General features: G+C 32.3%; 1 protein-coding gene across 3 annotated transcripts in view; it reads left to right on the top strand.

Moving 5' to 3' along the window:
* The window catches only part of LOC118192265 (sodium/potassium/calcium exchanger 5-like), an 89,860-nt gene that overhangs the window by 57,572 nt on the left and 19,061 nt on the right, over positions 1–13,227 (top strand). For all 3 annotated transcript variants that reach the window (XM_085825044.1, XM_035363190.2, XM_035363188.2), the window contains exons 5-7: positions 1,251–1,357; positions 8,718–8,818; positions 12,735–12,825. In XM_085825044.1, coding sequence (XP_085681170.1) covers positions 1,251–1,357; positions 8,718–8,818; positions 12,735–12,825 — 299 coding nt within the window. The remainder of the gene's footprint in view (positions 1–1,250; positions 1,358–8,717; positions 8,819–12,734; positions 12,826–13,227) is intronic.

Raw genomic sequence — 13,227 nt, 5'->3', positions numbered from 1 at the left:
ATAGTTTGCTCGTTAAACGAAGGTACGTGCGAAGAATCGTTTAAACATAAAATAAAAAAAATCTAAGCTGAATTTTGAAAAAAATCGTTTCACCACATTGCATAGTCATCAAGAAATAGTGTGTGTACAAAACTTGAACTTGATAACTTGTCCGAAAGTAGTTTAAAAATTAATAATAAAATTTCACCCACAGCGAAACAGCACGAGTGAATTAAATAAAAGCACATTAAAAAACATTTTATTTCATTTTTATCACTGAAGCATTATATAAGGATGTTAAGAAAAAGCTGATTTTAATCTCTTCTTATACATATTTTTGCCGTATGAATTTGTTAGTTCCATTTTTTTTTAACCCAGAGATTTTCAGCCTTTTCTTGCATCGCCCACTTTTAAAAGATGGTTTTCTTCATCAAAACCCTTACATTTTTATCTATAACACACAGCAGACGACATAATCATAACACAAATAATTACATATAAAGAAATAAAAAAATAGCAATTAAGCTAAGTATAATGAAAAAATGTTTTGAAAAAAAAGAGTTTATTAGATTTATGTTAAGAGTAAAGGATTTTAAAGTTAGTTTAATTAAATAGTATCATAGAATAATTTTTGACTAGTCGTCGTAAATGAGGAAAAAAATCGCCAAATAAATTTAAAATGGATTCTGAAAGTCGCCAAATAGAGAATTTTGTTCCCAAACAAGTTGTTTTTCAATTTAGTCAACCATTAAAATTAGGTAATAGTGCAACCTTAGATTTTGAATAATTCTGAAGATTTTAGAATGATCATACACTGGGCCCCTCTTCTTCTTTAGAAAAAAAAAAAAAAAAAATCTGCGGAATTTTTTCTCTTTGAAAAAAAATTGCCCTAGTACGCCAAACTAAAGTTGTTGTGAATTGCCTGTATATTAACTTTCAACAATTCATAAGCAAATTTTTGCATTTTCCTAATAAACATTCTATGAAAATACTTATTTACATGTTTCTTGTACTTTTTATTAATTTAATTAAATTCTCTTGCTGATTTGAAGGATATTTTCTTCTCATTCGGTTCATGTTATCAAAATAGGCATGGGCAAATGTGATCACAATTAAGAGGCGCTTACAATATATACTGCAAGGTCATGAAATGTATTAATTTTGTGTAAAGTTATCACTTTCATCAACACAGTAGCCAGTATTATTTCTTTCCAAGTTTTAGATAAGGAATGACAACATTAAACATTTCAAATTGCTGTATGTTATCACAGGTTCTTTTGTCACCGAAGGCGATATTGGAATTGGAACGGTAATTGGGTCGGCTGTGTTCAACATACTGGGTATAACAGGTGTAGTTGGTGTTATACTGTGGAAACAGGTATGTATCATTTAATAAAGTCTTTCATATTAATTTGTATTTTTTTTTCGCTTAGATTTCTGCGAAATATAACAATTTGTATGATACTAGATTTTGCTGCAGTTGACATTTTTGAACATTTAGCATTTCTTTTTAAATACTTATGGTGCACATATTCATTTTGTACATTCTGTTTTAGTTTAAATATCATAACTTCATATATAACACGTATTCATATATAACATAATGTTGCATTCTACGGGTTCGTGGATTTGGAGTAATTGATGATAACACCTGACGAAGAATAAAAACACAATTTAGTCGTCAGTAAGTACTATTTATTACACAGGACAGTTCCAAAGACACGTTTACACTCGTCGAAAATTTACGACAGACAAGCTGAAACAATCAGCAGCACAGCCTTCAGGTTATAACGGTGAAGACAGCTTCACGGCAAAGCATTAAAATACAGCTCTCATCTGTCAATCGCTCTCAAGCTCTCTGAACCGCTATAAGAAAGCGTTTTAAAATGCTCTCGCTCCGTCTATGGCATATCGCCAAAATATCGCCAAATGGGCGATTTCGCGGCAAATCTGGCACGCGGGGAAGCTATCTCACTGCAGCTAGATTTTTCGCAACAATAATGTAAATTCCATGTACATAACACGCATTCATATATAACATAAACACAAATAATACGTATTCATATCTAACAAAACTTAAACTTCATGTATGACACGTGTTTGGTATGAGCACAGTACGAATATTGATTTTACAATGAAAGCTTATGTAATTAAAGCTAAATTCTTTAAAGAAAATATCTGTATAAACAGTTAAAATATCTGTGGTTTGTAAGTTTGTGATATATAATTTAAGTTGACTAAATGTTCAGATTTACGTTGAGTTTTCTTTTATGCCTCGTTTAGTCACATAGTCGCTCAGTACAAAGGTTTATGCAGAGCTTTTGACAAGGGACGTAGATAAAGTGGGAACAAAAAACGTAAAAACCGGCATAATAGGTACAGCTACATGCAGTTAGAAGCTAAGCCAGAATCTCTGTAGTACCACAGGAGTTGAAATATTGATGAAACTAGCTGATGCTAAGCTTCTGCCCAGATGTTGGGGGCGAGAATCTCTCACCTCTTCCTCTACCACCAACCTCTGGAAAGAACGTTCGGCTCGTTCCAGTGTATTTAAAATGCCCTTTGCCGCACAAACGCTATGCGCTTACAGACCTCCATGCCTTCTCCGGGATTTGAACCTGTGCCCATCAGTGCTGCAGCCAGAGTCACCATCCTCTTGTTAAGTATATCCAAAAGCCCCGAGTAGGTCCTGTTTATATTTTAATACGGCAACTGTACGGCATACGATTCTAAAAATCAGTAATTTAACATTCTATAACATGATTTTTCATAATGTTAGGGTCACGCTTTGTAACAAGATATGCTGTGCTATTAAAAGTATTTTTGCATAGTTTCTGTAGGCTTTTGATTGAGAGTAATAGGGCACAATTTTAAACCTATCGCACGTTATCTTTATGACAAAAATTACCACACATTGTCAGTTTCAAAGCAAATTTTTACCATGTAGCCTGGTGATAATATTTTTATTTGTTGACTAGGCATGTGTAACATTTTATAATGAAATGTTTTGCAATTTATGTACTACGTACAATCATTTCGATGTATTTAAGGCATGACATAGTGATTCTGTAATTTGATTTATGATTCAATAACTGCCATGGCCCTGGGCTGTGGCTGGTTGATAGGGAAAACTTCAGCCGAGTTGGTTTCCAATTCAGCATGGCTATTTTATAAACCAGCGCCTGAAGCAAATCAGTGGTTTATAGTCACTAACTATGGGCAACCTGCATGACATGTAGTTTTTGCTGTTTCCGCCTACTTACAGAAAGAAAGCCATTGACAGAACTAGAACAGACATGAACTCTGAACATTGGCATGGCTGGAAAGTGCTGCCAATTAGTTGCGCTTGCTTAATCTCTCCGAGCTAATTAAGTTGTAGTTTTGCGTTGATTTACTGGAAGTGTAAGGAGTAAATTTCAGCAAGCTACTGTACCAAGAATTTAACTTTGTACTGTATTATTTTAATTCAGCAACGGTGAGAAAAATAAGCTTTAAAATTAACTTACATTGATACTGTATCCTGCGTCCACAAGAGTTTAGTAAAGGGGAAGTAAAGGTACTTCTAAGTAACTTCTAAGGGTAGAGCAGTAATTATCCAGCCTTAGATATTATATTATTGTTTTATAACATATGAAAAGAATTCTTCTCATTTACCTAATTTATTTACGAACGCCATTCAGGAGCTAATTAAATTCGGGAACCGAGGTTTCATTGTATTTATTAGTCATTATCTTAGTCATATATCCCTTGCTTAAGTAACTGATAATGAGAGATTTATTTTTAAATACTAAACTGGATTAAATGAACAAACAATGTTTACAGACAGAATGTTTACAAATGTTTACAGACAGGCAATAGACATGTTTACAGACAGAATGTTTACAAATGTTTACAGACATAATAACAGACAGGCAATGCTTAAAATTATTAGTCCAAAGGGATTTGAATCCCGAAGGACTATTAGTTTCGTTTTGGCATTTTGCGTCGGACTCATAAATGTCGGTTCACTTTTCAAACTGTTGCCACAAAATGTTAGAGTCCTGCATTATATTTGAAGAAATTAAATAATGAAAAATCTGCATAAATGTATGTATATTTCTCGTATTGTGATAAAACAACGGTACATAGAGTCATCGAATTTTGAATAACGTAATCCTCCAACGAATATGAGCATGTGGAAGACCAAATTTGAAATTTGAAATTTGTTTTATGATCGATTTCCTATTTTTTAAAACTTTGACGAATTTTTGATTAACAAACTCAAGGATTTCAAAGCGAGCAATGGCAACGTTGTGCAGAAAAAACATTTTTATCTCCAGCGCGTGAGTCTCTGTATCGGAAATTCTAAAGATATGCTCGTTTTAAAACTATTTTGCGATATTGCTGTTGCACTGGATCTTATGGTTTAAGTGCGAGGAACATGATATTTAATAAAGAAAGGTAACACACAAAATGTTAAAAAACGCCCCTTTGGACGTAATTTAAAATCTGAAACATTTCAGTTTTTTTTTTTTTTTTTTTTTCCAACTGAAATTTAAATTATAAATATTTCACCATTAATTCGCTTTACATAAAATAAGGCATGACATAGTGATTCTGTAATTTGATTTATGATTCAATAACTGTCATGGCCCTGGGCTGTGGCAGTGGTATTCAAACTGTATGTCCATGCTACCCCATTAAAATACAGGTAACCTCAAAACACAATTTAACTACCCCAGTCAGCCCTTAGTTACATACCTTGAATAGAGTTTTATCTACCTTAAGACTCCACTTTAAATTTTCGCGACCCATAGTTTGAATACCACTGAGTTAGATTATTTGAAAATGGCAAAGCACACGAGGACTCTTTGTTTAAGAGGAAAGGTGTCTTCATAGAAGACCTTTCAAACTTGAAATGTATATCTACGACTAACGGTTGCGAAAATAAAGGCCGGTTAAGGTCAGACACAGTGTGTAATCTGGATTGCGTGCAATTAAATTACATCCTGTTGTAAAGAGAAACACAACCCAAATACTATTTAATCATCTGCTATCACTGCCCTTTCTATTTTTAATACAGTTATAATTCATGCTGTTGATTTGGAATGTAGTTGGAGCTTTTAAATGGAATCACTTTTGTCCATGGATAAGTGCAAATAATTAAATAGAAAAAAGGCCAGAAAATTTTGTCTCAGAGAAAAGTCAGCTTTGAGGAAAACTTGCTGTGACTACAGTCAACTCCTGATTAACCGAAGGGCGTATTAACCGGTTTGCGGATTTTAGAAAAGAGTAAATTTTGTTAGTTACTAAACGATGGTAGTAGACATCGCTTGATGTAATAGCGGTTAATGTTATCATTCGAATATTGTTATCGAATTGGCTAAGTATATTGTATATGAGAACATGAAAAATACATCGCTTTTTTATTGCAATCAGCAAGTCGGTTAATATTATCAAAATATTGTAGAATGAATTTTTTAAACTGAAGTAATGTCATTAAATGAAATTTAAAATCCCCAAATATGGTCGAAATAGAGTACCGAGATCTCCAAGTAAGAGATCAAGTCACCAAGCATCTTGATTTTGATTTAAGGCAACATTAAAATTTTGAAACCGTGTCTCAGAAAAGACAGTAAAGAACTGTTTTAAGCATTACAAACTTTTAATAAAACATAAAATAAAAGAATATGAAGAATTACAAATGGATGCAACAAACATGAATTGGGAGGAACTGAACGCTTGGATGGATTGATTAAAAATTCCTCAAGCTGCAGATTCAGTGCCTGATGATATATACTTGCCGTTTTCTCAAACAAATCTAAGAACATTATACGCGGGACTTTCTGAAGAAGATGGTAACGAAATCCATGCGTTTCGTGCAAATGCTGAAATGAGGGGTGAGGAGGGCTGTGGATGTTAATATTAGGAGCATAGCATCAGTCAAATAATTTCCAGAAGCATTATGAACAGTTTAAAACATAAAATTTTGCATAAGTACTCCAGAAATCAACTGATGACTTTTTCCTACTTTAAATGCTGTTAAAGTAACTATTTATAGTATATTTTTGGTTATATTTATATTAAATTAGTTAAATGCCATGACTGTGTTAAAGGATATTTCGCTCAATGGCAATTCGGCTAATATCCATGGACAAATGTGATTCCATTTAAAGGCTCCAACTACATTCCAAATCAACAGCGTGAATTATAACTGTATTAAAAATAGAAAGGGCGGGGATAGCAGATGATTAAATAGTATTTCGGTTGTGTTTCTATTTGCAACAGGATGTAATTTAATTGCACGCAATCCAGACTACACACTGTGTCTGACCTTAACCGGCCTTTATTTTCGCAACCGTTAGTCAACTCGGATCATTATTTGCGCGAACTAAAAATAAAAAAATATTTCTTGTTTGATGTACGTTTTCACGATTAATAGATAATGATTCTAAAACAATAAAGCTTCATGAGAACATAAACGTATTTTTAAAATTTCAAAATTTATATATTACTTATATGATTTGCATGTTACCCGTCATGTATGAAAGCCGGCATTCCATAGAATACCTAGGCATTTTAAAAAATGACGAAAACGGGCAGATAATGTATGAAATAATAATGCCAAAAGACAAAACCGGAAAAATGTGAAATACATCTCCGATTCGTTTCGAATATCCATACATTTAATACATTCATTCCATCATACCACGCATCATTTTCGATAATAAGAAAGGTATAAATTTTATTTTGTGCAATTATCATTTTACTTTACGTATTTTGAATAAAAGTTTTTTAATGGCTCTCTTTTATCATTTTTCTAAAATAACATTTGTATTTTTGAGGAATGTACGTCTTTCGAATAAAAGCCGTTTTGTGAACTTTCTTAATACTTTGCCTAAATAGCATTTGCCATTTTGTGGAATGCCTAGGTATTATATATAATGCATAAGGAAAGTATATAATACTTCTCCATGTTTTTCCATGTTGCTGTTGTTTTTTCATGTATTTCATGGAAAAATGGTTGCCAGAGCCTTAAGGCGGTTGGACCTTCTACTTTCCACCCCAGTTTCGAGGAAGAGCGCCCCGAAGGGGGTACAAAGGGTCTCCCATCCCTCTACCCTACCACCAAAATACACGAGAGGACTTTCGGCTCGCCTTATATTTAGAGTGCTCCCATACCACAGAAAATCTATACGTATACAAACATCCATGCCTTCTCTGGAATTCGAACACGGGCTCTTAGCAGCACTCTACCGTCTGGGCGGGACATTAATGAATAAGAAAAATATATAATAATTCTCATATTTCCTAATTTGCCTAAAATTGCTAGAGATTTTATGCAATGGCCAGGTATTCTGTAGAATGCCGGCGTTTCATACATTGCCGGTAACATTAATATGAAAATTCTTTTGGCTTCCCATTTATAATAAGACTGTAAATTAAAAACTGTTACAAACTAGTAAATCACAAAAGAATATCATTGAATGACATTTAAAAGGGACATGTCAACTTAAAATTGTTGTAATTTATTTATTAACCGGTCCCTCAAGGTAAGTGGGAAATAGTGTCAGGTATTCCAAATTTTGAAGTTAAATATCTGGGTAAATTTTTGGTCATACGGAAATGAAATCTATTGTGTTTAATTTTTTATAATGCCAAATGTTGAATAAAATAATTGTTAGTGCCCAACGCTCTCTCTAAACTTCCAGAACTATTTCAGAAGTCAAACAACAAAAATCAGCGTTATATTTACAAAATTTTCACAGGACTAGTTTCGATGGTTTTACCGAACCACCATCTTCAGCTGCAAAACCGCAAAATGCAGGTTTTGCAGCTGAAGATGGTGGTTCGGTAAAACCATCGAAACTAGTCCTGTGAAAATTTTGTAAATATAACGCTGATTTTTGTTGTTTGACTTCTGAATTAGTATTTATTCGGCGTGTTATTGTGTCTTAATTCCAGAACTATGTTTTCTTGTACACATTATCTATTTTCATCCTGGTTGAAGCTAATAAAAATAACAGTAAAGATAAAAATTATAAGATAATGGATTAATAAACACAAAAACCTTACTTATTTACTAAAGACTGTGAGCTCTAATTCTCTTTGGCCATATAAACTTCCTGCTAGCGAACCTGACGACTTTTCGCACAGGCGTGAAATAATGCCAGCACAGAAGAAGGGTGAAAATAGCCCTTTATTATTTTCATCTCCGAATAGAAAAGGCACGTACTTCGTGCTTTACAATAACACCGACAGCTTGCGGTGGAGCATAAGCGTTTTTACACAAATCAACTCAGTCTAAAAAAGAATAGTGCTGGACTAGCTACCTTAAGTTACGTCTAACTAGGTGAACTCGACCACCTACCAGGCGTGATAATTATTCAAATAACTAAAGATCATAGCAGCGTTACAGCAAGGTCAGAAACGAAGCGTGCACTGGCTTAGCGAAAACACGCTCTGAATAAACTCCAAGATTTACTCGTTTAAATACTCATGTCACTTAACTTTAAATTTACATCCTGGCAAGGAAATGCGAAAGGAAGTTGTGGAGTTCAGGAAAGATAATAAAAATTTGAATAATAGGTTAAATGAACTAGAGGAAACCCTAGAAGAGAACATATTTTTCTGTGGGTAGCAAGCCTCTCATGGCATCCAGTTCTTACAATGAAATGATTTCTAATGAATCTTAAAAATTTTCTACTTTCGTATAAATTCATCTTTTTATCCTTTTACTATAGCATTATCTATTTCAGGTTCTTCCCATAGAACGTTATCCATTGATAAGAGACTGCATAGCCTACGGAGTGACTGTTCTCTGCCTCATACTCATCATTTCTGATAACATTGTTACATGGTAAATGAAATTTTTGCTCTTTCTTTAGGCCTTCATATTTCATTTTTTCATAAGATATACAATTTCAAACAATATACGATGTAAAAGATATGTATTGCCATTCGTAATATACTTGTCTCGAATTTACAAACTCAGCGATTCAAAAGAAAAGTATTGCCATTAGCCCGCATTAAAATATTTTTATATTCCATGTGGCAGTGTGCTGTCGCTTAGCAACGTCTTTTAAATTTGTTCTGTTATTAATTAAGAAATCAAGAAATGTAAAAGCAATAAGAGCACATTCATTTCCATTACTGTTAATTACTAATTGGACCCGTGAAATGACACTAACTGGAACTGGATTCATTAAAATCTTCTGTCTATCTAACTAACTAACTATGTATATGTGTATATATATATATATATATATATATATATATATATATATATATATAATTTATCAAGCAAAGCAGTAATAACAATTTTTAAAAAAACCAATTTTGGTCTAGAAAACATCTTGCGCAATATGCTGCAAAATAAGTAAAATATAAAAATTGTAGTAAGCTCGCCTAAAAGTTACCAAGAGCTGCTGCTCCAATAGCTCATCGCAATAGCCAATAGCATCATAGCCAATAGCCAATAGCAACCAATAGCCAATAGCATCATAATAGCTCATCGCTATTTATTTTCGTTTTTGATTTTAATTTTAATTTTAGTCTAGATTTAGGAAGTTTAGTTTTTGATTAACATATTTTAACACCTTAATGTGTCATTCTGAGCGGACGCGTCGGGAAATTGTAACAGAGAATTGAGACTATTAAAATTTCCAAGACACTTTGTCTAAATTTTAAAAAAAATTTTAGCGAAAAAGTTTCAATTGTCTGTTTCGGCGAAACGCGTAATGGGGTTAGCTTGATTCGACGTTCAAATAAATGAAATTTCCCTTGAAAAGCCTGTTTGGAAGTCGAATTGGGCTAATTTACCATTTTCCGCTTACTTTTTAACCTTTTCTGTTTTTAATTTTATTAATGTTTTACATGTCTAATGATTTGATTTTCATGTGTATTAATTTTTTGAAAACGTGTTAAACCTTTTGGAGCAGCAGCTCTTGGTAACTTTTAGGCGAGCTTACTACAATTTATATATATATATATATATAGAGAGAGAGAGAGAGGTATATATATATATATATATATATATAAGAATAAATTGAGTTTAATTAAAAAAATTAAATTTAAATACATATTTAATTAAATATTCTTTGCGCCATTGCTGCAAGGAATGAAATTTAAATTTAAACAAATTTAAATTCTTAACAAATATGTATAAAAGTAAAAAATTAAAAAAGCAAATTTAAATTTTAAAAAAGGAAAAAAGCCAAAATAATTTAAAATATTAAAAAATATGCAAATATGTAAAAGATTTAATTCTCGAACTAATTTACAATATCATTTAAATTCAGAAGCATAAGCAAATCAAGTGCAAAATCTATCCATGAAAATAAATCTACTAATTTAATAAATTAAAATTAAATTAAACAGTTTTTTTAAAAAATGCATATGTGAATGATCGTAGAGTAGGCAGGAGACAGACTTATCAAGGGGACAATCAAGACAAACTTTTAAGACAGACTTTAAGACAAACTTATCAAGACAGACTTTTACCCTTGCCTGCATGAATGATAGTGGCGTAGCTAGGGTGGGGCAAGGGGGGACAGATGTCCCCGGGCGCAGCATTCAGGGGGCGCCAAATTGATGTTACGAAATTTTAGAATGAAATGCTTTCCGTTCTTGGCACAGAGAAAGGGGCGTAAAATCTTCAGTTGTCCCCGGGCGCTGAAAACCCTAGCTACGCCTCTGATGAATGACGAAACACGAATTGAATGATTGGAGAGTTAGGTTTGGAGGCAACTTCCCCTTGATAAGTCTGTCTCCTGCCTACTCTACGATCATTCACATATGCATTTTTTAAAAAAATTGTTTAATTTAATTTTAATTTATTAAATTAGTAGATTTATTTTCATGGATAGATTTTGCACTTGATTTGCTTATGCTTCTGAATTTAAATGATATTGTAGATTAGTTCGAGAATTAAATCTTTTACATGTTTGCATATTTTTTAATATTTTAAATTATTTTGGCTTTTTCCCTTTTTTAAAATTTAAATTTGCTTTTTTAATTTTTTACTTATATACGTATTTGTTAAGAATATATATATATATATATTTGAATTTAACAAACATTCTCAATTCGTAAAAGCAAATTTAAAGTTAATTGAATTTTAAGGGAAGTTTTCTGTAGGCAAGAGTTTCTACATTACTTTAGTTTTCTACTCTTAATTGACCTTTTTTTAATTTTAATTCTAGTCATTTACTTGCTAATTTCTCAAAATGCCACTTGGTTAAATTTCTATTTAGTAATTCACAACATTTGGTTTACTTTTGGTTTCGACTTTTACCCTTGTCTACATGGATGACGAAACACGAATTGAATTATTGAAGAGTTAGGTTTGGGGGCAACTTCCCCTTGATAAGTCTGTCTCCAACCTGCTCAACAATTATTCACTTATCCATTTTTATTTATTTTTTAGAATTAAAAATTTTTTTGGAATTATATATTTATCCATAGATTTTGATACTTGCAATTGATTTATATGTGCTCTCAAAATTTAAATGATATTGTAGATTAGTTCGCAGCAATAATTAATCATTTATTTGTTTGCAATTAAATTGAATTATTTAAAATTTAATTAACTTTAAATTTGCTTTTACAAATTGAGAATGTTTGTTAAATTCAAATTTCATTCCTTGCAGCAATGGCGCAAGAGAATTATTTAAATTTAATTTAACTTTACATTTATTTTTTTGAAACAATATATATATATATATAAAGAGAAGCGGCCTTTTTGTGTGTGTGTGTGTTTAGAATTCATAGAGATCAAGTTGTATTAGGATCTTGATAAAATTTTGCAGATTTGACATTCAGAATAAGAGGAAGATCACTGCTTTACGTAAGCTGAAAAGGTGCTGAAAAGCCACCCCACGGGGTCCACACTGAGATCACCTATATTAAAATGTTGCATTGACGTCACCCACCTTAGGTTCACGTCGCCGCTGTTGCATTCCCGCTATCAGTGGAAGTCATAAATGCTAAGCAAGGAATTTATAATTATTTTTTACAAAAAATAGATATCAATATTCTTGCACAGTTTTAAATTTTAAATCACATGACCCATCTTAGGTTCACATTGCCGTTTTTACTTATCCGCTATAAGTTCTTACTAAAACTGTTAGATGGTTCCGTGCTCGTTTTCTTTTTAGAACAGCGTACAACTTTCTAGAGCAGTGCAAAACTTTAAAACAAAATTTAAATGCAGTTTCTATCAGTTTATTGCGAATATTTCGCAAGCGGTGAAGGAATCGGCCAAAGTGGATGGTGACTTTCCGAAAGCTCATTTCTGAAAAAAAGGCATAACTGATAACAAAGCAAGTATCATTTCTTCGTAAAACCGTTACGTGGTGCCATGTTAGTCTTAATACTGTTCTATAGTTTTATTCGAGTTGAGTAAAATTCTGCGTAATTCATCTTGAATCAAAACCGCAGAAAATGAATAGCTACTTAAGATTTCGAAAAAACTGCCTCCACTCCCCAAATAAGGTCTCAGCAACTGTGCATAAGCCCTGGGCATTACCCAGGGCAAAGACCGAGGTACCAGGGTTACATTCGTTATTACTTACATTTGCGCGTTGCTAATTTTTAAAATTACATAAAAGTTTGAAATCGGATAATCCTTTTTGAATTAACCTGTAAAAAAGTATATTTATTTTTCGCATCTTGGTCATCTTTTTGAATTAACCTGTAAAAAAGAATATTTATTTTTCGCATCTTGGTTTATTTTTGAAATGTTAAATTTATTCAAATTTCTTTTCTTTATCAAGGTGGGAATCTGCGAGTCTGCTTGTAGTCTTTTTCCTCTACCTGCTTCTTATGTATTTCAATAGCGAAGTAGAAAATTGTTCAAAAATAATGGTAAGACTGAAGGAAGATTTTATATTTATTCATTTCGATAAATTAATGGTGTGCAATGGGGTACGAAAGATTTAAAAATAAGAAAAAAAAAAAAGAAAAAGAAAGAAAGAAAATTTGAAAGATACAGATTTTAATATCGCGCCAAAATATTTGTTTATGTTTTTTATGCTCTCGCAAAGCATCGCGCATTACAAGTCTGCTCTTGGAACTGACACCTGCTAATACATGTTTTTTCTCTCTTTAGCTTTATTCTTAAACATTTCTTTCAATGCACTTACGCACATAAAATTCAAGAGCAAAATCATAAAATATTTAAAAAACGTACATTTTTAGAATTTTAGAGGGGTGGCCATACATATTTTTACTTCCGCTATATTATTTATATATTCGCTAACAGCCCAG

The sequence above is a fragment of the Stegodyphus dumicola genome, chromosome 10 (assembly GCF_044657685.1).
Source record: "Stegodyphus dumicola isolate Sdum_Otavi_A_Nest chromosome 10, ASM4465768v1".
Lineage (NCBI taxonomy): Eukaryota > Metazoa > Arthropoda > Arachnida > Araneae > Eresidae > Stegodyphus > Stegodyphus dumicola.
This window is presented reverse-complemented; position numbering and strand designations above follow the sequence as displayed.